Source organism: Cetorhinus maximus, chromosome 25, assembly GCF_964194155.1.
Source record: "Cetorhinus maximus chromosome 25, sCetMax3.hap1.1, whole genome shotgun sequence".
Taxonomy (NCBI): Eukaryota; Metazoa; Chordata; class Chondrichthyes; order Lamniformes; family Cetorhinidae; genus Cetorhinus; species Cetorhinus maximus.
Window position 1 is genome coordinate 6,213,614 of NC_135903.1, and position 27,448 is coordinate 6,241,061.

At 43.2% G+C, this 27,448-nt stretch overlaps 2 protein-coding genes across 9 annotated transcripts in view; one reads left to right on the forward strand and one right to left on the reverse strand.

Annotated features, from left to right (window-relative positions):
- LOC144667835 (F-box/LRR-repeat protein 20) overlaps positions 1–15,536 on the forward strand; it is a 137,253-nt gene extending 121,717 nt beyond the window's left edge. For all 5 annotated transcript variants that reach the window (XM_078529345.1, XM_078529347.1, XM_078529344.1 and 2 more), the window contains 3 exons: positions 4,414–4,470; positions 6,325–6,537; positions 7,903–15,536. In XM_078529345.1, the coding sequence (XP_078385471.1) occupies positions 4,414–4,470; positions 6,325–6,537; positions 7,903–8,010 (378 nt within the window). In that variant the 3' untranslated portion in view covers positions 8,011–15,536. The remainder of the gene's footprint in view (positions 1–4,413; positions 4,471–6,324; positions 6,538–7,902) is intronic.
- The window catches only part of LOC144667837 (alpha-2,8-sialyltransferase 8F-like), a 1,155,130-nt gene that overhangs the window by 567,465 nt on the left and 560,217 nt on the right, over positions 1–27,448 (reverse strand). The gene's annotated exons all lie outside the window — the stretch shown is intronic.

Genomic DNA, 27,448 nt, shown 5'->3' on the forward strand with positions numbered 1-27,448 from the left:
TGGGAAGATTAGAGAGTTGTTGAGCGGGATGGGAGTGGGTGATTAAAACTCTGGGTTTTTCCTTGGGTGGGGGGGAGCAAAGGTGCACTTTTTTTTTTTTACAGGCTTTGGTTTTGCGGCAATCAGGCCTCGGAGAACAGATGATTTAAGCAGTACCTCCCAACAGGAAAAAAACCGAACATTTAAAGAGGCCTTGCAGCTGCCAAAACTCAGCCCGAGCTGCCTCGGATCTCTCGACCTCAAAATCTCATGTCATGACCCACAGTTTGGGAACCCTTGGAGTATATATAGCTTCTAGTTTTTAGCTTTGCCTATATTGTTCAGAGTTGTCATTGTGGAAATGAGGCAAGATGGCAGCTGGGCTTACCTCTGTTAACCGAGACTTCTGCGCCTTGACCCAGTCACGGAGCTGCATTTATTAGTCTGATGTGCTGTCCCACTCTGAACTGGACTTTGACCACACATGATGGGTTTTCTTTTCATGCAGAGAATTGGATGCAGTTCGCTTTAATTCTTTCAACCAGGCGAGGTCATTAACCGATAATGTCCTTAAATTTGATCATTCTGCCACACGGGACAAATTTATTTTTGGAGTCAGAGCTGATTTTTAACTCCAGCAAGATCAGCATTAAATCTGTTATTATCTGGAAAGGAAAGTCACAGTCTAGTTCTTTGTTTCCCAAGAGGAATCCAGCAACAATTTCATGCCAAGCTATTGCTTCCTAGTCAGGGCCCCTGGTTCCCCACCGTATTATGGCATTCTCCCGTTCCAGATTCTCTAGCTAGAAATTGCTCTGTGTTCAGCTTCCACGCACTGTACTTACTAAGTAATTTATGCCTGGCTACAATACTTAATTGATTGGAATTGGAATGCTGTAGCTGATGCTTGATCTGTCTTCAGCTCCAGAACCACAGTGGAAACCAAACAAAGTAGTAGCATCAGATGCATCAAGTATTCTCCATAAGCTGCATCACAAGCAATGTGGTCAAGATTACATCTAACTGAACAAGAGAAACCTTTTTCCTTCCTAGACAGCTACTGAAAGTGAACATCTTTAGTTTGGAAAGCAAGGTTCAGAATTGATACCCATAATTTGCAGATAGGCCTTGACCTATCAATGTTGTGAATGAGTAATAAAGTACTTCACATTGTTTATCTATAATAAAATAATTCTTGCATTTGTTTGGGACCGTATTATGTTCAAACATTTCAAAGTACCTCATACAGTTAACTTCATGTGGGCAACCAGAGGTGACATTCTGTTCCAGCAGGATTCCACGGAGAGATGAATGAACAATTTATCTGTTTTATTTGGTGGTGGTTGAGGCAGGTGGGTGGGGGTGGGTTGCGGGAATGTTGACCTTGAGATGCTCAACATTAACTTGAATCACTGAAGTGCACAGGGTTTCTGGTGAACATCCAAAAGGATGGCACTCCTAACAATGCAGCACCCTTTCAGTGCTGCACTGGCATGTTGGCCTATTTGAGTTCAAACCCTACCTGGAGACTACAATCACATGATGCAGAGGCAAGTTAGTTAAACTGATGGATTAGATCTAAAATTTCATGCATAATCACAATAAAATATCCATGATCTTTGCACTAAAGGAACGATACTAAGCCCAATACTATTTAGACAAAAGGCTAATGAGGCCCAAAGAAGATTGAGCTGGCTTTCTTTGTGGATGTTAAACATGTCTTCCACTGCAGACTTTCCATATTTTGGTTCCCAGATCCAAGTGGTGTTCCGGACAGGGATGAGAGAGAACTGAAACTCCAATTCCCTTCCCTTACCGTCTGTAATCTGTTGTTTTTAAAAGGAAGGTGTGTGTGTGTTTCTTAACTCCCCTGAGTGTGTGGTTAATTTGAATAACCACCAGATAGCTCTTGTGTGTTTAAATAAAGAGGATCATTTATTTACGCATTTACCCCGAAGGTCTAATGCTATATCACTCACATGGCGCACACACTCGTACACTTGAGAAAAAAATACAGTCAAAGAGAATAGTGTACGTTTACAAATCATAAACAAAAGGGTAGTTCACGTGTTTGGCTCGTCTTAGGAAAAAGCACGCATTGCAGGCCCAATGGAGATGTTTCACTCCTGAGAGTGGTCTAGATGGATTCCGTAGCCGGACTTGTGTATCAAAATTGTTGCAGGATTCCCTCGAAGAATTGGTTTTTAGCAAGTTACAAAGTTAGTTAATTGTAGTCTCCCTACCAGGAGGTCAAGTTTCTATACTGGTGGACTTGAAAAGGAACAGGCTGGGAGACCTTAAGGTATTGCATTCTCCAGTTTTTAAAGGCGTAGACATTGCTGCCTGTTATGCTGCAGTCTCTGTAGTTGTTGCTTGCAGACTGGTTCACCCTGGTTCTTGGGGTAATAAGATTAGTTGTCTGTAGCCAATTTCAATCACATGATCAATACTCCTATTGTCCACCCAGAATGATTTGAAGTTAGCTGCCATTGCAACCCAATGGAGAATGAATGGGGGTCATTCACACTCATTTTATGATGATCTGGTTTCTCTACAGCTCCCTTTAAGTTTCAAACTCTGAGACAGGGAATCTTGAAATTCATTGAGTTTTGGATAAGTCTATAAGCAATAGAAGGTGTGAACTCCACAGATGGCTTTTGTCTTGGTTTGTCCATTGAAGGAGGGCACCCCAGCCATGACCATTCAACTTTCCAGGTGTTTGAGGTAGTGTGTGCAGAAATTGCAAAAGTCACCTGCCCCTCAGCAGCCATCTTAGCTACCTTTTAATGTCCATTTTTAAAAGAGACTGTAGTTCCAGAAAATTCTAAACCGAATGCAGTTCATGTTTAAAGTTATAAATATGGCATGTTTTTATTGGGCATGACAGTAGATATAAATGTTTAAATGCTTCTAAGCTCTGTATCTATTCATACTTTGCTTTTTTAACCCTTGGATCATCATTTTCTGATTCATGATTGAAAGTACACGTTGTTTAAAAAAAAGCTTTGATACACTTCATGAAATATAACCTTGCAAGAATTTCACAGAAAATCAGTCTATGTTTAGTTCATTGTGCCCTTGTGATTCATGTCATATTATACAATTTAACAAATTTCTGCTTCTAATGAATAAACAACATGCTGTCCAACCCTGGATAGAACTCCTGAGGAACCTTGAGGACAATAGGGTTGAGCAACAGACGCCGGCCTTGCCAGCGATGCGCTCATCCCATGAAAGAATAAGAAAAAATCGATCTTTGCTTACCTGAAAAAAGTTTGTTAGGTGCCATGGAATTCTAGGACCATTGTACATAACATTGACCACGTTCCAGCCTGACATTATCACTGAAGAAGGAAAACTTCCTGAAATACCTAGTCATAGTAACCAGTAGTTAAATTGTTATATTATAGAAAAATATAAAGTCACCTTTTGGCTATTGAATGTTAGTTTATCCATGATGTGTCTATTTTTGCAAGGTTGCAAAAACAGCGAGCTGGTAGACCCCTGGAAAAATAAAGAAGGCTCAACTGAAAACTGTGGAGCGATACAAAACTCTGTTTGTACCAATCGTAATTTAATGTTTTCCTCACAACATATTTGTGTGGTGACAAAGCTGCTACTGAAAACTCAGCTTGTGTCATGTGCAACTTGTAACAAAGTAGGATATTTTTTCCCCCAACAGCATCCCATTTTCTCCCTTTTTCTGAAGACAGCGACTGTTTGCAAGGTTAGGGCTTCATATATGTTACTTGCCCAAGTAACTATTCTTTGGATAGGAACCTGAATTCTGGTGCAGTGTAGAGTGTCACAGCTAGGCCATTTTGCAGAGCAGCCCTAACAACTGGGCTAAGTGGAACAGAGTAAGGGCAGACTTGGCAGCTCGAAACTGGGGCTCCATAGGACTCTGTGGGCCAGATCAGTGGATAATAACTGGGAGCAAGAACCCAATCAGGAGTACCATTGTGTAGTAGTTATACTATTCAGCTGGTAATGCTGAAAGTGTATGCTCAGTCCTGATGGTTGAAAATGTTAATTCAGTTTAAATAAAATAAATCTGCAAATACAAAGCTGGTACCCATAAGAGTGACCACAACGTTTCCAAGGTTGTTGGAAAAGCCTAACTGGTTCAGTACTGTGCTTTAAGGAAGAAAACCTGCCACCCTTGCTGGCTCTGGCCTAAATGTAACTCCGGTTCCACATGACTTCGTTCCCCTCTGAAAGTGCCCCCCTGCAACCAGTGACTTGAACAGTTATCGAAAAATTTAAGAATTGCTCTATCCCTTACCAAAAAGGCACTGTTTCTTCTCCATCCAAAAAATTGGCAATGTAGCTATTGAAATTGCTGACCCTGTCTAAGAGCAGATGTTTTGAAGTAGTGTATTTCAATATCCTATGTTCACTCATTCAATTTACTTTTGTTTTTCTCCCTGACAGATTACAGACAATGCTTTAATTCAGCTTTCCATCTACTGCCCACGGCTTCAAGTATTGGTGAGTAGAAACGCAAAGATAAGAATAGGAGCAGGTCATTCAGCTTCTTGAGCATGTTCCACCATTCAGTTGGATTGTGCTGATCTGTATCGTAATTCCATCTACTCACCGTGGTTTCATAACCCTTAATTCCCTTACCCTTACCTCTATCAAACTCCATTGTGACACTTTCAATTGATCCCCAGCCTCAACAGCTTTATTGAGGCTCAGTTCCAGATTGCCGCAATCCTGTTTATGAAGAAATGTTTCCTTATGTCACCCCTGAACTGCCCAGCTCTAATTTTACGTACCATTGCTTGGAGTCCCCACCACAGGAATTAAGATAGATGGTTTTCTGTCTATCAACTCCTTTAATCATCTTAAGAGGTAGAATATGTTTATCAGCAAAGATCTCTGAACTTCAGCCTTCCTTGTGCTAACACAGCACTGAACCCAATTTTCACCATAATGAGGTGCTTTACATAAGACGCTCTTGTGTGCTTCTGGTATTTCGATGTGCTCTCAAAACTTTAACTTGCACATTATTGAAAACAAATCTCTTTTTTTTCCAATTTGCAAATTACTGAGATAGTTTTCATGCCAAGTCTTAGCTCTGTTTTATTTTATCCCTTTGCCTTTTCCCTTTTCTTCCCCTCTCTCCTCCCTATCCCCTCCCATGTCAAGACTTGGGGGCTACTAAATCTGTTTGGAACAGAATAATGGCAAGTTTCTTGCTGCTTGTCCAGCAAAGACCACTTTGAACATTGGAGCATTGGCTTGCAGTGATAACTTGAGCCAAATAGCAGGACTGGTCTTTAAATTTCCATCAATGCTCTAAGCTGGCAGGTCAATCAGCAGCAGCACCTTGAGTACTGTGTATTTGTGTGGCTCAACGGTTGGATTATCAAATCTGCTGCTTATGATCGATTTAGTTCAAATCTACTATTAGCAGACCCGTCATGTCTTAACTCTGTTTAACTCTGCCCCAAAGAAGTCCTGCTTACACCGTATAAGAGAAAAGGAGTTGACAGTGTCAGACGCACAAGTTCTATAATAAAAATTTAACGTTAGATTTATGTGTCTGAATTTTTTTTAACTGCCACTCTAACTCTGGTTGCATTTCATTAACGGCTCTTTTTTTAAATTTCTGTTAGTGAGATTTACGGCTTGCTGGTGTTCTTGTGATAGCTTTTCCTAATTAGGTGCAATTATTTTACTGCAGTTTCTACTGTAATGGGTTTCAATTTTCTATGCTACTGACTTTTAGGATTTGTCCTCTGCTTGATGTGCTGCTTTCCCTTTTCTTCCCCTTTCCCAACAACTGCTGGGAGGCAAAGATTTCTGAAATATTTGGAGTGTGACTAAGCACCCTTTGCAGGAAACCTCCATTTGGTAGAAAAACAAATAAAGCAGTAATTGAAACATTTTAAGTAGGAATTTTGGGTAATAACACCTGAACTTAACAGATTTTAATGCAAGCGCTGTTTTTACACTTGAGGAATTTGTGCTTTGGAACTGTGTGTTAAAGTGATTTCAAGTCCTAGATTTTAGATTTTCCCTTTGTCTCTCCCAGTCCCATCTGGCTCTGCACTTAGGTACATCCTCCCCTTCTCTTTGCCACCTCAACCCTACTTTCTGAAGCACCCTCGCTAGTCCCTTCTGCTTCTCCAGTTCCCTTCCCGCCTTGGGGAAATTCTTCTTGAAACTTGTTTTAACCAAGTTTTCAGTCACCCTACCTTGTCCTTCACTTCCTGGCATGGAACCCGTTTTATCTTCTCATTTATTTCTATTTTATGAAGTGCTTGGGTCAGTTTTGATGTTGAATGCACTGCACAAATTAAGTTAATGTTTCTAACGCATTTCCCCCAATTGCAGAGTTTATCGCACTGTGAATTGATCACTGATGATGGAATTCGACATCTTGGGAATGGGGCCTGTGCTCATGATAGATTGGAAGTGATTGAGTTAGATAACTGTCCGCTGATCACTGATGCATCACTCGAACATCTAAAGAACTGTCACAGTCTGGAGAGGATAGAGCTGTATGACTGTCAGCAGATAACACGTGCTGGGATCAAGAGACTTCGGGTAAGCGTGTTGTTCTCTTCTGTATGTTTGAGCCATATTTGTTTCATTTATTAGATTATAACTACTACCTAGTTATTTGTCCACAACCCCAAACCTTATATTTAAAGGATTTTATTGTATCCTAGTGAGCCTTGTTTGGTGTTTCTCATGCAAATAGGAGGATTAAATTTCATAAGGACAGTAATGCTTTACTGTGGATGTGTGTCCTCCAGAGTCTAATTGATATGTAAACATTGAGTTCTTTTCAAGGGTTGATTTCTGTTCAGGCTGGAGATCAGGCCTCTAGTTTTATTGGTGGATAGGTCAGTTGAGGGATTGCAGACACTGGCTCTGGGTACTTTATGTTCCTGGAGATTTTTCTGTGCACAGTTATACTGCTCACGTTTGGATAGACATTTGCTATGATAGGGGTAGGTCTAAAATTCGAGGGCAGTAGATCAGGAGGAAGGCAGCAGCTAAACCCTTTATAAATTGTGCTGGTAGATCAAAAATAAACAGAAGAAAAGCAAAATGGGTATCACTGAGTGATAGCACCATCTAGTGCCACTGATCTGTAACCACAGCATGACAGATAAATGGGGTTTTGCTAATATATATATAGTACTCTCTTTCCATTTTAACACTGACGTATTATACATGACGATATTTTTAAAAAAAGAACTTGTATTTCCATAGCTTCTTTCGTGACCCCAAGATTCTTACAGCTAGTTTTTAAAAAAAATTTTTGAAATGCAGTTGCTGTAGGAAAACAAGGCAGCCAGTTTGTGCAGAGCAATATCCTACAACTGCTATTGTAATAAATGACCAGATAATCTGATTGAGTAATGTTGTTTGAAGGATATATATTTGGCTGGGGAAATCTCTCTTAATTCAAAATGGGATCTTTTACGTCCAACCGAGAGAACAGAAGTGGCCTCGTTTTTCACATTTCACCTGAAAGCCAGCACCTCTGACAGTGCAGCTCTCCTTCAGTACTGCACTGGACTGTCAGCCTGGATTTTGGGGTCAAGTCTCTGGAGTGGGATTTGAACCCACAACCTTCTGACTTGGAGGTGTGTGTGTGCTACCCAATGAGCCCTGGAGTAGGCCCTCAGCTTAGGAATTCACTGCCAAAATGTCTCCACCTCACTACCTCCCTTTCCTCCTTTAAAGTGTAACCAGTCAGTCTGACAGCAGGAAGTGGGTAAATGCTCACAGTAAGTGCATGTCATACGGATGTGAATTGATGGCATTGGCCTTGAATGGATGCTATTTAGACCTAACCAGCAGTTAATTGCAACGTTGTGCTATTTGCCTGATTCCAACATGTTTAGTTCATAAAACTTGGTTCTGACTTATCCCTCCTGTTTGTTTCTTAAATTGCAGACGCACTTACCGAACATCAAAGTCCATGCTTACTTCGCCCCAGTGACCCCTCCTGCATCAGTGAGTGGTGGTCGCCAGCGTTTCTGCAAGTGCTGCATCGTCCTATGACACCAGCTTTCTTTTTTCCAAATCTATTTAAATAGCATTAGAATGGAGACGATTGAATGCGTCATCAGTGGTGATCCTGGTTGATTGTTGGACTGTACAGTAAGGCTGTCCAATCATTGTGGCTGTGACTGATCACTTGGTTACTGGGCAGCGTAGGTGATTGCCCGTGTCTGTGGGTGCAGCCACATACTAGTTCTGTCACTGTATGATTCAATTCAGAGATTTCCCAAGAATATGGATAATTTATTTTTTTTAAATCAATGTTGGATTAAAAAAAATTTGGTTTTCATGTATTGCAGTGGGGGAAAAATTTTAACCTGTTTTCGAATTATATAATCTAAGATGGCAGCACAGGAGTGCTGTGTGACATAACCACCTTTAAAACTGTGTACTAACCCTTTTGCCCACTAGTCTCACTTTACACAGTAAAGGAGGGGAATTGTACAACTGAGTTCTTCGCTCCAAAGTTTTGTATAGAGTTTGTTGGTCCAAACCTGCAGTATATCCTGCTATTGCTTCCATGGAAGAGAGGCAGTTGGATGGCATTTTTAGCAGTACAACTCGCAAGCTTATTCAGTATTGCACAGCTCATCCTATAACTCTGCCCTCCAAAAGAGAGCTGCTTTTCTTCTTTTGAAGTATTCTGAATGTTTTGTTTCTTTTTAAAGAAATTTTCTTGTTTCTCCCCACCTGAATGCATTGACTCCTTCCATACCACACACAAGCGGCCAGTGTTGATGTGTGAGTTGCAACCGTGAGTTTGGCAGGCTGTTTGAGGTGGTGGGTTCAGTTCAGGCACAAACCTGACCTCATTTGACATTTGGCCAGGGTTGCTGGGTAGAAATGCAGATCAGAAACCCAAGTGGAAACTCTTTCCAGTGACTGGGCGGCTGAAACCAATTGTATTCTACCCGTCTCCTGGCTGAAATCAGCAAACTCAGCACAGAAGAAAGAACAAACCTTGTATGGCCCAGCTACTAGCTATATCATTCTCTATCAGTTCTGAGTATCAAAACAGGATAGCAGTTTCTGTAATTCAAAGAATACAGAACTAAGATTGCAGTATTTCTCCAGTCATTTCTATTTGACTAGTACTGTATAACTCCACATCGACACTCCCAAGCTTGTGGTTCCTGTTTCAGTTAAGACACTGGAGAGCCACACCGTGTGTAAGTTGCTTTTCCATATTCATAGGATCTAAAATATGCATGAGACCGCATCTCAAGATGTCAGGGCTGGAACCAAATGCAAATAACAATTTTAAAATCGAATTGCGCAATGAATATAGAAGATCTTCATGTTTTTCACTTCAGAGATTTGCGGGTGATGGTGAAGCTAGGCGTGTATCATTGTGTTTATGTTTTACATATTTTACTGTGAGTTTACAGGAACTTGCTTGAAGTTCTGAGATCAGTGATGCATTCCTGAACTAAATCTTCATTGCAAAAACATCTTGAAAGTATTTACCAATGACTGGCAACACAACTGAAGTCTTTTAGTGTTTAGGTCGAAGAACCCACGGCCCAACCCATCAGATCCACAAACTTTTAGTTTCTGGACAAAATTTTTGATGAGGTGAAACTATTCAAGGGAGTGAAACTTGCTATAGGCTGGGTTTTGGAGGAGCAAAGGTTGGAGCTGTTTCTATATTAATGGTTTGTCTCAGCACTGTTTTATCAGTAAGTCTGGAATTATTGAGAAGTCACCCAAGTTGCTTCTGAATACAAAGGCACAATATCTGCACAGTGGTGAGTGGAACAAGCCATTGGAAGATGAGAAGGACAGTGACTTCAGTCCCTCCAAAAACACCCTTTACAAATCAGTAGCACAGGGAATACTTAGCAGAACAAATAACGCTCATTGCAGTAGATGCATATTTCCCAGCAATTGTATGTAAGATGAAAGTAATGATGAGAAAACTTTTATGTTATTGTGTTTATTTATATCCTCTTTGCTATTCATATGTTTACACGTTTAAAAAAAAATTGAATCCTCTTTACTAGTTAACGTCTGATTTTTTTTTGTTTCGGGGATGCTCCCGATTGGCTGCTGTAACTTTGGTGAGAGATCAGCATCTACACATTTCCATTTACACATAAGACCAGGGTTTACACTGATTTTCTGAAGATGCAGCAGTCATTTGAGAGAAGCAGTTAAATTCCTGCCAGAGCACATTTTCTAAGTTCCACCACTGGCTGTGTCCTGCCTGTGTTCAAGACTCTGTTTCTGTTAGTCTTGACTTACTTTCAGTTCACTTGCAGCTGCATTTCTTTTTGATTGTCTAAACTGCCAGTTTTTGTCTCATACATTTTTTTCTTCCCTATTCTAGATGTTGCCTAGTGGGAATGCCTTTGTACTGATGGGCTTTTAACCACAGCTATATGTATTGGCAGTCAGTTTGCATGCCACATTCATAATGTGCTGGTAGGATATATGTTAAATATCAGTGCAAGTCATTCTGTACTAACTTACTGTCAACCCTGCATCATCCAATTAACCCACCACTTTTCCCAGTGGTGGGAAGTCCTGGAGTCTTTTGTTGATGGTTAAGAGAAAAATACTGCATCTGCTTCTAGTACAATACCCTACTGTGTACTTCAGATTCTGGATCTTGGGATCAGGCTGTGCAAGCACAAAGCGGGGATTGAATTCTCAAACATAGAATTTTTGTTTGGCCCTTCTGTTCAGTAATTCCAGATTAAAACCTGATCTCCTGGTCTGATCAACGTCCCTGTGGGTTGTTTGTCTCTGTCTGTCTTTCTCAGCACCTTGGGATGTTTTACTATATTAAATACACTATATAGGTGGAAGTTGTATTGTATACTTTTTTTTTTCTTCTTCTGACTATCAGGTCATCTCAAAGGCACCCACAGCTGCTGGCTCTTGCACCTATTCATCTAAAGCTGTTGACTTGGTTCCGGTTGTGTCTTCTGTTAGAGTAACATCCAGGGCCAAACATTTGGTAAATTGATAGATCTTCAGAACTCGCAGCCATTGGCACTAATGTAAGACCAGTTTTATCAGACACACTCCAACTTTTTCGGCATTGTCTTCAGCATCTCGTGTATGGTTTTATTGCTCCTTTGTGCATTGATCATTCCCTGCTTTGGTCTGGATATTCTGCATACCGTAGCATCTGAACAAATCATCTAGAAGTCAACAAGTAGGGGATGGATGATCTCTTTGAATGGTAGAACAGACTCAGTGGCCTACTCCTGTGTTCCTATGAGTTGTGATTCAAAGCTGCTTGCCTGATCACAATCTAGTCTGGTTGGACATCCATAATAAATAAGCCTGTCTTAAATTAGTGCTCTTGCAGGAGGGAGGGAACTTGAGTATGTTTTTGGATGGATTAACTAAGAGAAGCTGATTGGCCTCTCTTGCCCCGTAATTATCTTGGTAACAGCAGTCTAATTCTGGAACAGCGCCACAGTGGTAAAATTGGTAAATGTATCAATTGGTACTGGTAGATTTTGTACATGTAATTCATCTTCGCTGAATTATAGAACTTGGCCATTATCTCAAATGGAGCAGACTTGATCCTGTTCACCAAAGTTGAATAAACTTTAGAAAATGCATCTTTAACTAATGTACACCTCCAGGGATGCTTGAGGAAGTGGGATTGGGTCAGCTGGTGAGAATCAAAAGGTAATCTCCTCATGGACTTGATGCCAAATGATAGTAGAAAACCAATATGATGTCTATCCAGAAATGCATCCAAATTGTTCTACACCATGATATCAAATGCAGTTTTGGGCTGTTATGCCAGATGGGTACATCTGGCATTTTCTGACTCCTGGCCAGGCTGTTGTTAGAAGTATTGTGGTCCAAGAATTGAATAGCATTGGCTAGTACCGAAGCAGAGTGTTGTTCTATTGGGCCAGTGCAGACCTTGACATTTTTTTCATTGGGTGTGTCCTTTATCTTCCCTTGAAGCACCCTATGTGATGGAGTCTACCTTTGTAGGAACAGGCTAAGACCACGAGGTAGATCTAGCAAGTAGCAGTGATGCGTTTGGAAGATAAGTAGCACAAACAAACCTTGACCATCACCTGCAGTAAAAGCCCTACTGCACTGTAATGTTTAAAGCCTTTGGGGGCTTCAAAGCAGACATAGTCAGCACTGTCTTATAACTAATGCAATAACAGATATTGCTGAATATCAGGCAATGGGTGGGATCACCAAAGCAACAATAATTTAGAGGGATTGAAAAATGAAACAAACAGTAGCAAGATCTTTGAAAGTTGGCAATTTGAAATAGGGATGGACTCTGACTGGGAAAGGTACCCTCACTACTCACTAACATGATGCAGACACAGTGGAACTAATGGGGAACCTATGCTGCCATTCCCAGCACATGCGGGGCTTTCAAGAGCCTGTGAGTGGAGGGTGTCATGTCTATAAGTGTAGCACACCAACACCATGGGATGCAATTTCCCAGACCAGGTGTGGAGAATCCTGATAGGGGTTTTTCTGTATAGAATGTGGCAATATCAAATAGAAATGACGAATGTACCTGTATGTGTAGTTTATTAAGTGGCATATCATCATGTGATCTTTAAATTAGAAAGGTCCGCCATATCTTCCTCTTGGAGTCTCCTGCGGCCCAGTGGGATCTACCTTCTATACGGCTATAAAACTTGGAGCTCATGTAAGCTCTTTCTTATGGAAGAACCTTCGAGGAGTGAACGGGTTAACAAAGGAAACTGAAGACTTGTGTGGAAGTGTCGAAGAATAGAAACCCAAGGCCACCTTAAAAATCGTTGCAGAAAGGGAGTGGTTAGGGTGAAGTGGCACAGTGGGTGGGTGGGAAATGAAGTATTATTAAATGGCTCCTCTGCATCTCCTAGATCAGATAAGTGGAAGATCTCATCAGATGAAGCTTCTTTGCAAAGTTGCTTTGAACAGTGAGAGATGAATGCCTTGTAAAATGTGAGAATACGGCTGAAAAATGATCTTTCCAGTTCAGTGTTAATTTCACAACTTTCTGAAGATCACTATTGCAGCATAGGATGTGGAAGTGTTACTGACGTAGTTGCTGATTGCTCTCTCAATATGGTTAAGGCACAATATCAAGTTAATATAGTAGGAGATCTGATTTGTGATATGCCTGTACTGTGCTTTCTCCAGAATGCAAATATTGGTTTACGCTTTTGATTTCAAAAACACAAAACTATCCCTAGATACTTTAGTTAACTTGGTAATCCTGGTGATTAACCAGTTGACTTTTTGTGTTATGCTTCAATTGTCCGGCCGAAGCTGTATTTAGCAAGACCGTAACCTTTTATGGTGAGATCAGTTGGTTTTAATTTTTAACTGTTACAGCTGCAAAGCTTTGCTATGCAATTATTTACTATTTCCATTTGAAATCAAGCAATATAGTCATAGGCATATTGGAAATTGTGAATAATCCACAGTGGAACATAGTCTAACCTTAAAATGTTTACATTTTGTTTTGGATGGGTGGCAGATTGTGCTGGAAGGAAACTGAAAGCCTTCTTACAATGTGACATTATAGAAAATAGAGAATAATTCACCTCCGCTTTTTAAAAATGACAGCACCTGTCTTCTGGTTCAACTAAATATGCCTGATCTAGGTGTTCTGTTTGATACTGTGTTCAGCATGATCACTGCAACCGTACATGTGCAACTCATTAAACATTAGAATATTTTTAGATCTTGAGTGGAAAATGTAGGTATTAAATGGCTTTTAAATCTTTTACATTCTTCAAATTTTAACAGATTTGTTGAGGTAGTTGAAGTGAACAAAGTGATCACAAAACATTTATTTTTAAAGTTATGAATTAAAATTGGATTCACAATGAGAAAATACCCTGGAATGTTGATTGGAACCATCACAAGCAAAAAGCAATTGAACCTCCTGCTGTGAAACAACATTTCAGCCTGTAATTCTAAAGTATGTTGCCTGTCTATATTTCCAATGCTTTCAACTTCCAATTTCCATTGGTTTCGATGGAAAAAAGTCTAGTCTTGTTCTTCTGCAATCCTTCCTTCTCCCCTCAGCATGAATGAAACAATTGAATTGAGTATACTGGGTGATCAACTGGACCTGTATTTAGACTGCATGCCCTGGACCAAGAAATGGAAAACTCAGCCAGGAAAATTTCATTTCTAACCACCTTGCAATGATCTGTTCTTTAGGGTGGGTGTTGAGTGGATCGCTTGGACTGTGAGGCCCATTATACTTAAACAATCTGTAGAGGTTTGTGTGTGTTGAATGGCTGCTTGTGCGAGGGAGCTATAACTCAATGTGGGTCCAGCCATCAGGAGAGATGGGGAGAGAAGTCACATTGTATTTTCAATGTAAACCCGTGTGTACACACAAACATCCTAGTGTTCACCTTTGGTACAAGCTTAATTTCTGACATAAACTTGAGGAGTTTGCTGTAATGAACAAATTTAATGTGATGTAGAGAGTGGGTGAAAGGGTTAACCTGATCAGAAGAAAAATTACTACCTTTTTAAAGCTACAGCATAATCTAAGGAGCTGAAACATTGTTTTAATGTGCGATGAAACAGTGCAGTTCATTTATTTATGCAAAGTTAAGGCTACTTGAAGAAAAATCATTTTAAGAATGTACATATTTTGTAATAATGAAGAAAAAAATTTTTAAAAATTCAATAGTGTGATGTGCAGCCTTAATCACCAAGGTTATTCTCTTTATAAATTATGTGAGAGATTGAAGTCATTAGTTATTGAGGATGTGACTCCTGACAGACATACTCTAGTCCCAGTGCTGCTGCCTGTGGAAGGGATAATGATACACTTCAGTAACAGGGAGTGGTTGGAGTGTATGCAAATGTGTAGAACTATTTTTCTCTGCATTTTTTTTTACATTAGTACTTTTTTTTTTTCCTCCATGAAATGAGAATTAAACAAGTTTCAAGCAAACCTGGTCCAGAGCCAGTTTACAGTGAGGCCTGTATGGTTGCCCAGCAAAATAATGTCAGAGGTTGTTCCCTGTTGCTAAACTGATGTATGATGATTTCCTTCCTTCTGTGTCGCTCCTGTGTATGTCTCACCTGGTGGGACTATCCATAGATTGGATGGAGATAAACCTGTGATTCAAAGTTGGGTGTGTTTTTCTTTGACCATTCCCATGTGTAATTTTCTGAAAATCATTGTTGAATCTAGAGTTTTTTCCTCCTTTTTTTTAATGTTTTAACCCTTCATCAAATTTCAACCACTAAAGTGAGTAAAGACTGTCAGTTGTCTGTCTCATTTCTCAATACCAAGGTGGGTAGGGTGATTTCATTGCTGCAAGAGTCTATACAGGCCTTACTAATGAGAAATAACCTGACAATTTGTGTTTCAGCTTTGAAAGAACGCGTTACATTTAAATGTTACATTTGGTAAATAGGTTGAAATCTTGTTAAATCCCTTATATAAAAACCTGTGTTGTACATACTGTATTCCAATTATATTGTAATCTGTGCTAATATTCTCAAACACTGAGTGTTCATAATATAATGCCAATGTATTAAATAGTGGAGTATTTCCTTTACTGTGTCTCTTTTTGTTTCTCAAAACATAAAAGAATTGAATTAAAGTGATCCAACAATTTAGTAATTCCATTCCATGGTTTCAAGCAAAAGCAAGAGTTTGATATTCCACTCTTGGCATGAAGATGTTGAAGAACAAGGATTTTTGGAGATAAGTTTACAAGACCACACGAACCTGCAAAGAGGTGTGAAATGTTCAAGCAGAGAATGTTTGTCACTAAATGTCAGAGATTTGGAGGCTGTATTTTTATTTCGTTCATGGGATGTGGACATTGCTAGCAAGCACAGCATTTGTTGTCTATCTCTCATTACCCTTGAGAGGGTGGTGGTGGAAAGCTGTCTTTTTGAATAGAACTGAGTGGCTTACCAGGCCATTTCAGAGGGAAGTTGACAGTCAACCACATTGCTGCGGGTCTGGAGTCACACATAGGCCAGGCAAGGACTAAAGCGTTTTATGAACCAGATGGGTTTTAACAACAATCCTGTGGTTTTATAATCCCCATTACTGACACCAGATTTTTAAAAAAGTCTATATTTATTTAATTGAATTTAATTCCCTGACTTGTAGGATTTCAACTTGTGTCGTCACATCATTAGTCCAGGCCTCTGGATTATTCATCCAGTAATATATCCACTATGCTACTCAACCCCGGTGATTTAGAACATTACCCTTTCACTGCTGGGGACCAGATTAACAGGATGAAAGTCCCTCTCATAGCAGTACAGTATGAAATGAGTTTTGGACTGTTTCAACCCAGTTCCCAAAGGGCATGTGCTCATAGATTAAAACAGCCTATTCTTAGACACTAGAGATAAAAACAAAAAACTGCGGATGCTGGAAATCCAAAACAAAAACAGAGAATTACCTGGAAAAACTCAGCAGGTCTGGCAGCATCGGCGGAGAAGAAAAGAGTTGACGTTTCGAGTCCTCATGACCCTTCAACAGAACAGTTCTGTTGAAGGGTCATGAGGACTCGAAACGTCAACTCTTTTCTTCTCCGCCGATGCTGCCAGACCTGCTGAGTTTTTCCAGGTAATTCTGTTTTTATTCTTAGACACTAGTTGGCATATGGTGGTACTATTAGGGCTGTTGGTGTGGAAAATTTGACACCAATGCAGCAAGGTTGCTGTTTGAAGTTGGGACAAAGGTGCAGCATCTGACCTGGCAGCGCTGAACACGACCACTAGATGATGAAACTAGATAAGTACTGCACAGCCCAGCATCGACATCTTTCACCAGGAGCACACATCCGCTTACCCTTCCTTCCCATCCTCAACAACTCTGTGTCTACTCTCATTCCCCACTCATGACTGTTTGCTCCCTGTTTGTCACCTTCAGCAGTATAGCCTCTTTAATTCTCTTCCTAAAACCAAAACTCCCCTTCAACTCTTCCTCTGTTTAATTTGACAGTGGGACTGCCTTATGACATATACATATATAGCAACTTCAGTGTAGAAATATGCTAGTTGTTTGATGGGTGGTTTGTTTATAAAGAAATGTACAGCATAGTAAAGCCTATTCAGAGCCCAATGTGGCAAAGCAAGAAGGAACTTGCAATTATGTAGTGCCTTTCACAACCTGGATACATCCCAAAGCGCTTCATAAGCAATTAAGTGCCTTTGAAGTCTATTTACTGTTGTAGGAAACATAGCAGCCAATTTGCAAACAGAAAAATCCCACAAACAGTAATTAAATAATCAGATAATCTACATTAACCACTAATGTTGTTTGAAAGTTAAACATTGGGCTGGATATTGGGGAAAGTCTCATGTTTCTCTTTGAACAGTGCTGTGGGATCTTTTGTATTGCCTGAGGGAGCAAATGAATTCTTGGATTAACATCTCACCTGAACCCAGACTGACATTCTATCCTCCGTTTTTCAAGGATGAGCCAATTTTTTTAAAAAAAAAACCAGACAGAAATGACTATCTGGCCCATTAAGCCTAGCTCCTCTGGGATATTGTAGCGTTACACAATGACCTATAGAGCCTTGTTACAATCTCCTCTGAGGCAAACAAAATAGAAAGAAACAAACTGCCTGTTTTGGAAAAGGAAAAACTCTGGGGAGTTTTCTCTCTGACCTAAGGCAATTAATCTCCAGCAAATCCTGATAATTAACGGTGAGTTTCCCTATATCAAGCTGACCTGTAGCTTAGCTTTTATTACTGGAAATGTTCTTCTCTTTCAGGAACTCCTTTGACTTCTTCCGAAAGCAAGTAAATAATCCTTACCACAAGTTTTAGTAATCTGTTATCAGAGAGCCTCAGTACAAACCCCTTATGTTTGCACAAACAGTGCTGCACGTTACCAAGGAGTGTCCCCTCTACCGACTAAGTGGCAGACTAATCACCTTAAACTCATCAAATGAGGAGGCTATCACTTGGTTTCAGGAGTTTACATTCACTAAATGAATGGAGGGTGAAGATTCTTGAAAAAGAATACTTCCTTGTGTTTTATGTAATTTGTAATTGTGTCCCCTAATTCTCCCACAACTTCATCCAGAATTCTGCTGTCCACACACCAAGTCCTGTTCATCCAGCACTCCTATGCTCACTGCCTTACACTGGCTCCCGGACTGGCAACCCCTTGATTTAAAAATTCTCATCCTTGTTTTAAATTCTATAGATTTGCCCCTTCCTATCTCTGACCCACCAGGTGCACCCCTGATTTTAATCCACCATCGGCAGCTGTGCCTTCAACTGCCTCGACCCTAAGCTCTGAAACTCCTAACAAAAACCCCAGCATCTTTCCATCAATGAATTGGAATTGCACTTCTTAAATATTCAGCGAGTACTGCAAGTTATTGATACATTTGCAATGCACTTGGACATTGTGCTGTAGGAGATTTTGTGTGACTTTTTTTGTTTGCTTTATATGAATTGAGAGATTTCTCGAAGCAATAATGGGCTGAATTTTTTGCAGAATTGCTCTAAGTGAGGTAGTGAGCAGGTAAAGTGGAGCTCTCCCTGCTGATGAAAATAATAGATTTTCACACTGTATCTACTGAAGCCCGCTTCATTATATATTCATTCCACGAAACACACCGTTTCCATGGTGGGTGGGCTCTCATTCGCCTGTTTGCCATCACCCACTGTTGCATCATGCCGGTTGCCAGCAAAGTGCTTATCGCCACCAGCTCACCACCACTGCCTGGGAGACATGGCCAGCAAAGGCAAAAAGACTGCAGCCTCCCGCTTCAACGACGGGGTACCTCGAGCAACTGCTGGATGCCGCGGAGGCCCGCCGGGATGTGCTCTACCCCCGCTCTGGCCGCAGAATGGGCAGCAAAGACACCAACCTGGCTTGGGAGGCGGTGGCAGTGGTGGTCAGTGACAGTGGTGGTCAGTGCCAATGCCCTTCAGAAGAGGACAGCCACCCAGTGCCACAAAAGGATGAATGATCTCTGCCCTTCCAGGGTGAGTCACTCTTTTCATCACTCCTAACCCCCTCACTCTCAAACCCATCACACACCCACAGGGCCCTCACTCACTGCCAGTGCAAGGGACATCACCATTCACTCTTTCACACACCGTCATTGTCCTCATCTCGTCCATGTGACCACTCACCACCCACACAGGCCAGGCATCCTTATCATCTGGCCCGGCAGGCCTCCCCATCTCTATCCATGCAGGACAAACTGGCACACAACAGGAAGGAAAGGTCGCAGACCGGTGGAGGGATGCTGAAATTTAAAAGTTCTCTCAGAATTCGAAAACGGAGCCATCCACCTGGCCAGTGATAACCGGGACAGGTCCTGTGCTGACGGTGAGGTCGGCGCTGCCTTACCAAGTAAGGATCCAGCAGTACAACATCCATAAGAGAACCATACTGAGAGTGATGTGTCCTCTTTCACAGGCCACTGCCAGCACTAATTATCTCCCCTTTCATAGGCACACCTGGGAAGCTGCAGACAGAGTCCATGACCCAGACCCTCCAAGCAAACTCCGAAGAAACCTCAAGAGGAATCTGGAGGCACCCTCCCTGAAGTCCCGTCATAGCGCTCACCCACACCCTTCACCAGTGCAGAGACACACACCTCGGTGGGACCTAGGTATAGAGTACCCTTGGGACCACAATCTGGTGAGCACATCGCACTTTCTGATCCACAGCAGGTGGACACAGGGACTACCCAGGTCCCTGGCACTCAGAGGACTGCTGAGGGCCAGAACGTTGCTGAGTCCAAGTCAGATGACAAGCCTCTGGATTCGGTCATGTCACAGTTGCTGGAGCTGCAAAGGCAAGCTCGGGAACATCAGGAAGGGATGTCCGCTGCACTCCTCAGATTGCAAGGCACAATGGAGGAGTCTATCCATCTTCAGGCTGAGGTAATAGCACTGGCATTGCAACGCACCAAGGCCAACACTGGCAGGATGTCGGCCGCCATGGAGACCTTGGTCCAGGACTTTGCTCCTGCACTGATGCTTGGGCTGAACTCCATCGCTGATGCCATAGTTGGCCTCCAACAGTGTGTATGCGAGAGGGGTGCTGGGCAGCTCAATCTCACTCCAGCTACACCTTCTGCCTACAGAGTCAGCCAGGGGCCCTCGCGCGCCCATAGGGAGGAGGATCAGCAGGTGCACACTCCAGGGCCATCCACCCAGGTGACTCTGGGAGTGACCGGCCCATCTGACTCCCTGTGACCTCCGCAGCTCCAGCTTCACAGACTGAGGGCGGTGCCACTGCCACACAGCAGGACCCCAAAAGCAGGCCGGGGCCCACCAAGTCTCGGCCCTCCAGAGTACCCCTGCCAAAGTCATCACAGACAGGGCATCACAGTCAGCAGGCTGCCTCCACCTCTGCTGTGGATGTCTGGGGAGCACCAAGACGTACCGGCAGAGTTAGGAAAATTAAGGAGAGTTAACTCTTTTGGAGTCAACCAAATAAACTAAATTAACAAAATGAGAGATAAAGTAAACACAGCCCCTAACTTAGGGTTAAGGAGAATTAGTTGCAAAGCCTAGGCACGGGTGTTAATCACTTGTATATAATGTTCACTATTGTCAATAAACTCCCAAGAATGTCTCCCTGCCTATGGCTCCTTGTTCTGATGAGCAATGTTTGTGTCACTCAGATGGGAAACCTTTTCTGCACAAGATAAAGGCAGGTGTCTCAGTCCAGGGCCTTTTCCCTGTGCTCTGTGCAGCCTTCAGACCACAGTGATGGTCCAGCCTCACACTCCCTGGAAACATTACTGATGCCTGCACCTCGGCAGTGCTGGTCATTGCTGCCAGAATGTAGTGGGCAGGTGCCACGGAGTTCTCTCATTCTCTCTGTGCTCTCAGCACCTTTAAGGTGGGGCTGGCCCCCATCACACCAGCATCTGTGACCAGTGATGCTGTGCACCAGCTCCTGAAGGGCTGAGGTGCTGAAGGCAGACACAGCATTGGATGTGTCTAAAGTTTCATGGCTGCGTCTCTGAGATGGTCCTGATGCACAAGCGAGCTGCCTTCGGCCAGACAGACATTCTCAGAGGTCATGTGAAAATCTATGGCATGTCCTCACTGCATGTTGTCATCATCCTCCACAAATCTGGCAGCTATGAGGGCCTCCTGAGTGTGCCTGACTCGTCCCCTTTGTCGTCACCACTGAGGACCCCCTCTTCCGCGTCCCCGTCAGCGTCCTCCTCAGAGGAGACTGCCAGCTCCTCCATTTCCTCCGCAGCCAGTCCGTCTCCCCGTTGGAGCACCAGGTTGTAAAGGGCACAGCAGATGACGATGATGCGTGACACCCTGTGTGGACTGTATTGCAGGGCTCCACCAGACCAGTCCAGGCACCAGAACTACATCGTCAGCATCCCGAAGGTCTGCTCCACCAAGTTGTGAGCTGCTGCATGAGCCTCATTATAGCGTCGATCTGCTGCAGTCTGAGGCTGCTGCACGGGTGTCATCAGCCACGGCCTCTGCTCCTTGTCCCAAAGGAGCAAACCCTGCAGACCCTGTGGATCCTGGAAAACTGCAGGGATCTGTGAGCCACTTGGGATGTAGGAACCGTGCACACTCCCTGGAAACTATGCGCATACCTGCAGGATGTGTTTCTGGTGGTCGCATACCAGCTGCACATTCAATAAGTGGAAGCCCTTGTGGTTGCTGAAGTCCACTGAGTGTAGCGACGGAGATCTGAGCGCCACATAAGTGCAGTCAATCGCACCCTGCACTTGTGGGAATCCCGAGATCAGGGTGAATCCAATGGCCCTGGCATCCTGGCTGTCCTGGGCTAAATGCACAAAGTTTTGATCCATGGAGAAGATGGCATCTGTGACCTCATGGATGCATTTGTGGGTGATGGATTGTGAAATCCCACAGAGGTCGCCTGTGGAGCCACTGGCATAGAAATTGAGCGCCACGGTCACTTTAACAGCCACTGGCAGTGGACGCCCTCCATGTCCCCATGGCGCCAAGGCCTGCAGTAAGTGGCAGGTGTGAGCCACCAGGTCCCTAGACATGCACTGTTGTCAATGACACTGGTTCTCAGTCATCTGCAGGAATGGCAGGCGGTGTCTATAGACCCTGGGTGTCGCTAGGCACCGACCAGCCATGGCTCACTGTCGCTCCTGGGCAGTGTGTGCGGGAGCCCCTGCTGCCCCTTCTTCATGAGGTTGCTGCTCCTGCGTTTGCGCGGCCAGGAGCCTCAGTCTCTCTCTCCTCCGTCATCTACAGTCTCTGTAGGTCATTAGGCACACAGCTAGGTCACCAGCTGACCCTGACAGGGTCCTCCTGCAGCATGTAAGAGAGAGAGACGTGGTTATCATGGCTGCACTTAGCACCTTTTCTGGCCCTGTGTGACCGCCCCTTAATGCTTCCCGGAGAGTGCTGGTCACCCCTCGGATGGCCAGAGATGAGTGGGCTGCATGACTGCCCTGTCAACCTGCGACATGGGGGACACTGGTCCAAACCAGGATGCTGAGATTGCAAGGGGCTGTGAGCTCCTCCGGCAGTGACTGCTACATGGCCAGTGTTGATGTGGAGATTGTATAACATGTGCAGTCCAACTGCTCCGCGGTCCAATAAAGTGGTGGTGGACTCGAAGTCTATGTCGGGGCGGAGGTTGGGGTAAGGTATGGAGCACTTGGTGGGCCTGTGGTGTCTCCGCGTTGCTTGCATGGGTGGGCAGGCTAGGAGCCTGACTCCAATCATATCACTGTGGCTGTGCCTGATCTGTCTCAGTTGCAGAGGCCTGGTCAGTTTATACAGGCGTCCCTAATGCGTGGCCACTTCCCTCACTTACCCTGCCTCCCGCCTCGATTGCCTGTGCATGGAGGCAGTGCCAGGGCAGCAAACTGACTCTCCCCTCTCCACTCAGCAGTCGTCTCCGAGCCTGGCCCCCTGGTGCCCCTGAGGCCTGTAAACAATGGGTGAGTTGTGGAGGATGCTGCTGTTCACTCACCTCAGCTCCCCCAGAGTGAAGCCGCCAAGTGCACGTCTCCTGTGCGCTGTTGTGAAACACGTCAGCGTGCTTTCCCAGCCGATGTAGACGGATTATAGGGTGGGCTTCCAAGAGCCTGGGGGGGGATGGCCTTTTAATTATATGCTGATGTATTACCATGAGCTCCCTGCTGACCGATGGCGGGAAACGCGGTCCGATGTCGGGGAGCTGAGCGCAAGATCGCGACCTGTCCTCACGCCGTCGTGAAGTGGGTTCCGCCATATTTTCCACGCCCGCCGCTAACGGGCTCGGAAAACTCCGCCCAATGTTTCTGTTTGAGCCATATTTTGAAATTTCTACTTGGAAGCTGACGTCTTTTGGTGAATTCCTGTTTGGACGGCCAAGCTGATGTCCAAACAACCCTGAACAGTAAACCTGCCTTCGCACACGGGGAGAGTTCAAAATGATTGCCGTCATGATTGTGCGACCAGGTAAGATAACAAGCAAAACAATTTATTCCAGTTGTACTGCAGATGCTGGAAAGCTGAAATAAAAACAAAAATTGCTGGAGAAATTCAGCAGGTCAGGCAGCGTCTGTGGAAAGCAAAAGAGTTAACGTTTCGGGTTGATGACCTTTCATCAGAGCTGATGAAAGATATAAAATGTAAGAGTTTTTTTTTTAAAGCTGCGGGAAGGGGGCAGGAAGAACAAAAGAGAAGGTCAATGATAGGGTGGAGGCCAAGGGAGAGTAAATGACAAAAGATTTCATGACGCAACGGCCAGTGTGTGGCAATGGGTAAAGTAAAGAAACAAAGATCGAGTCTGGATGAGGTGTGAATGGCTACATAAAAACCATCTGAATGCAACATGAAAGAATAAAGAAAGAAACAACTCAGCAAAAGAAAATACACATTGAACAAGACGAAGGCAGAGGTTATGATCTTAAAGTGGTTGAACTCGATGTCGAGTCCAGAAGGCTGTCGAGTGCCAAATCGAAAGATAAGGAACTATTCCTTGAGCTTGTGCTGAGCTTCACTGGAACATTGTAGCAGCCCATGGACAATGGACATGGTGGAGAATTAAAATAAGTAACCAGAAGCTTCGGGTCATGTTTAGAAGGATGAGAGGAGATCTAATTGAGGTATATAAGATGCTAAAGGGGATGGACAAAGTAGACGTGGAGCAGATGTTTCCCCTTGTGGGGCTTTCTAGAACGAGAGGCCATAGTTTTAGGTTAAGCGGTGGTAGATTTAAATCAGATGAAGAGGTGGAATTACTTTTCTCAAAGGGTTGTGAATCTGTGGAATTCACTACCTCAGAGTGCAGTGGATGCCGGGACGCTGAATAAATTTAAGGAGGAGATAGACAAATTTTTAATTAGTAATGGGTTGAAAGGTTATGGGGAGAGGGCGGGAAATTGGATTTGAGGCCGAAATGAGATCAACCATGATCGTATTGAATGGCGGGGCAGGCTGGAGGGGCTGAATTGCCTACTCCTGCTCCTAGTTCTTATGTTCTTATGTGAACAGAGGTGTTCTGCTAAGTGGTCACCCGGTCTGCATTTGGCTCCCTCAAGGTAGAGGAGTCCACATTGTAAAAAGCGAATACACTATACTAAATTGAAAGAGTACAACTAAATCGCTGTTTCACTTGGAAGGAGTGTCTGGGACCTTGCGTGGTAAGAAGGGAGGACATGAAAGGACAGGTGTTACATCTCCTTCACTATTTCCACCACACCAGTGGGATGCCACCACCAAACACAACCTTCCTTGCCCTCCACTTTTCAGCATTCCATCAGAGCCATTCCCTCCATAGCCCCCTCCTCAGTCACCCCTAACACCCACTCCCTTCCCCCCAGCACCTTTCCATACAAGCTGCCTTCATCTTGTCCTTTTTTTTTTGCTGGGTTGTCTTGTCTGTCTTTATCCCTTCATATTGCATTCAGATGGTTTTTTTACCAGGTCTCATTTATGTTCATGTCTCATTTGTACATATCTTTGTTTTTTTTATATATATATATCTGCTGTTGCATCATGAAATCTTTTGTTTAATCTTCTCTGCCCTCCGCTTAATCAGAGCTTTGCTTTTGTTCTGCTGGCCCCCTCACACCTCTTAAACTTTCAACAGAACTGAAGAGAGCTAGAAATGTATCTTGACCTGAAACATTAACTCCGTTTCTCTCCATGGATACTGCCTGACCTGCAGAGTTTTTCCAATATTTTTTGTTTTTGTTTCAATCGTGTGTACCAAGGAACCGCAAGCTAGCAATTGAAAACGAGCGATGGATCTGAAATTTTTCACTATTCTTTCAAACACATTTTGTTAAGATTCACAAAGAACGTATTTGTACCTTCTATGTGCTACTTTGTCAGATGGTGTCCTACATTATGTGAAGGAGGGGTTGTTGCTGTTTGATACTGACAGTGTCAGGGAGTGGGACGGAGAGGAGCCATTAGTATATGAATTTCAGTGCTAGGTATGTAGGCCGTACCTCCCAAAAACTGGTGAATCATATCAACATGTCCCAGCTGCTGTTCGCAACGGGCAAGGTACAGACTGTACCCAACCAGCTTCATGCTTGCAAAACTCGAAACACAGTGATTAACATTAGATGTGATTACATGATTGGACAGCATTTGGTAAATAATCCTCAGCGTGCTAAGAATTACGCTGACAACCAATTTAAGATGGTCAGTCAGGCTCACAATGTGGTGCATTTGCATGTACTGGAAGCTATATTGATACACAAGGCCTTGTTCTTTGGAAACAGAACATGTGTGTATATGGTGCCTGTTTAGGCTAAACAAAATAGGTGACAGCCATTAAGATAAAAGCAAAATACTGCGGATGCTGGAAATCTGAAACAAAAACAAAAATAGCTGGAAAAACTCAGCAGGTCTGACAGCATCTGCGGAGAGGAACACAGTTGACGTTTCGAGTCCGTATGACTCTTCAACAGAACTAAGGAAATAGAGAAATGAGGTGAAATATAAGCTGTTTGAGGGGGTGGGACAGGTAGAGCTGGATAGAGGGCCAGTGATAGGTGGAGGCAAAGAAGAGATTGCCAAAGATGTCATAGACAAAAGGACAAAGGGGTGTTGATGGTGGTGATATTATCTAAGGAATGTGCTAATGGGGACATTAAGGGTAGCAAGCAGGACAAGCAAGTGGCAGATGGCCCTAGTGGTGGTGGGGTGGGGGGAAGGGATCAAAATGGGCTAAAAGGTGGAGATAAAACAATAGATTGAAATAAATTTAAAAATAGGTGGGAAAAGAAAAATATATATTTTTTAAAATGAAAAATTATTGGAGAAAGGGGGATCGGAAAGGGGGTGGGGATGGAAGAAAGAGTTCATGATCTAAAGTTATTGAACTCAATATTAAGCCCGGAAGGCTGTAAAGTGCCTAGTCGGAAGATGAGGCCTCTGTCACTTGCCATTTCAACACACCACCCTGCTCTCATGCCCACATGTCCGTCCTTGGCCTGCTGCAATGTTCCAGTGAAGCTCAAACTGGAGGAACAGCACCTCATCTTCCGACTAGACACTTTACAGCCTTCCGGACTGAATATTGAGTTCAACAATTTCAGATCATGAACTCTCTCCTCCATCCTCACCCCCTTTCCGATCCCCCTTTTTCCAATAATTTATAATTTAAAAAAAAAAAATTTTTCTTTTCCCACCTATTTTAAAATTTATTTTGATCTATTGTTTTATCTCCAACTTTTAGCCCATTTCGATCCCTTCCCCCCACCCCCTCTAGCTTGTCCTGCTTGCTACCCTTAATATCCCCATTAACACATTCCTTAGATAATATCACCACCGTCAACACCCCTTTGTCCTTTTGTCTATGAAATCTTTGGCAATCTCCTCTTTGCCTCCACCTATCACTGGCCCTCTATCCAGCTCTACCTGTCCCACCCCCTGCCCACCCCCCCCCCAAACCAGCTTATATTTCACCTCATTTCTCTATTTCCTTAGTTCTGATGAAGAGTCATATGGACTCGAAACATCGACTGTGTTCCTCTCTGCAGATGCTGTCAGACCTGCTGAGTTTTTCCAGATATTTTTGTTTTTGTAAGTGATAGCCATTCACTGATTCATTCCTCAGGGTAATGCCTTGATCAATCAGAGTTAAGCTGCCTGATTTAAATTTCAAACAATGCTTGGCAGTTAACTGTCAGTCATCATCAATGGTAAATTCTCCATGGCAACACCTCTACCAATCAGATTCCACTTGCCAACTAATCAACACACTCTTCACATACAGTATAAATTGTTGTTTTCCCCTTATATTTGTATCCTTGCAAAGTGTCCTGATGAGTGCAAAAGGAAAGGCTTCGACATGTCTCTGTTTTCAGCAATACATTAGTATTAAGTTGCACTGTTCGTATTGGAGAGCTATGTGTATGGGGGGAGAGAGAAGAAAATAGAGTAATACCAGTTGTAATACTAAGCCATATTGCGCAAGTGGTCTCGGATTTTATTTGTGGCATGTGTTGGGTTATCTGGTCTCAGTCAAGGCAGGTGAGTGCTATTAAAGCCCTCATTG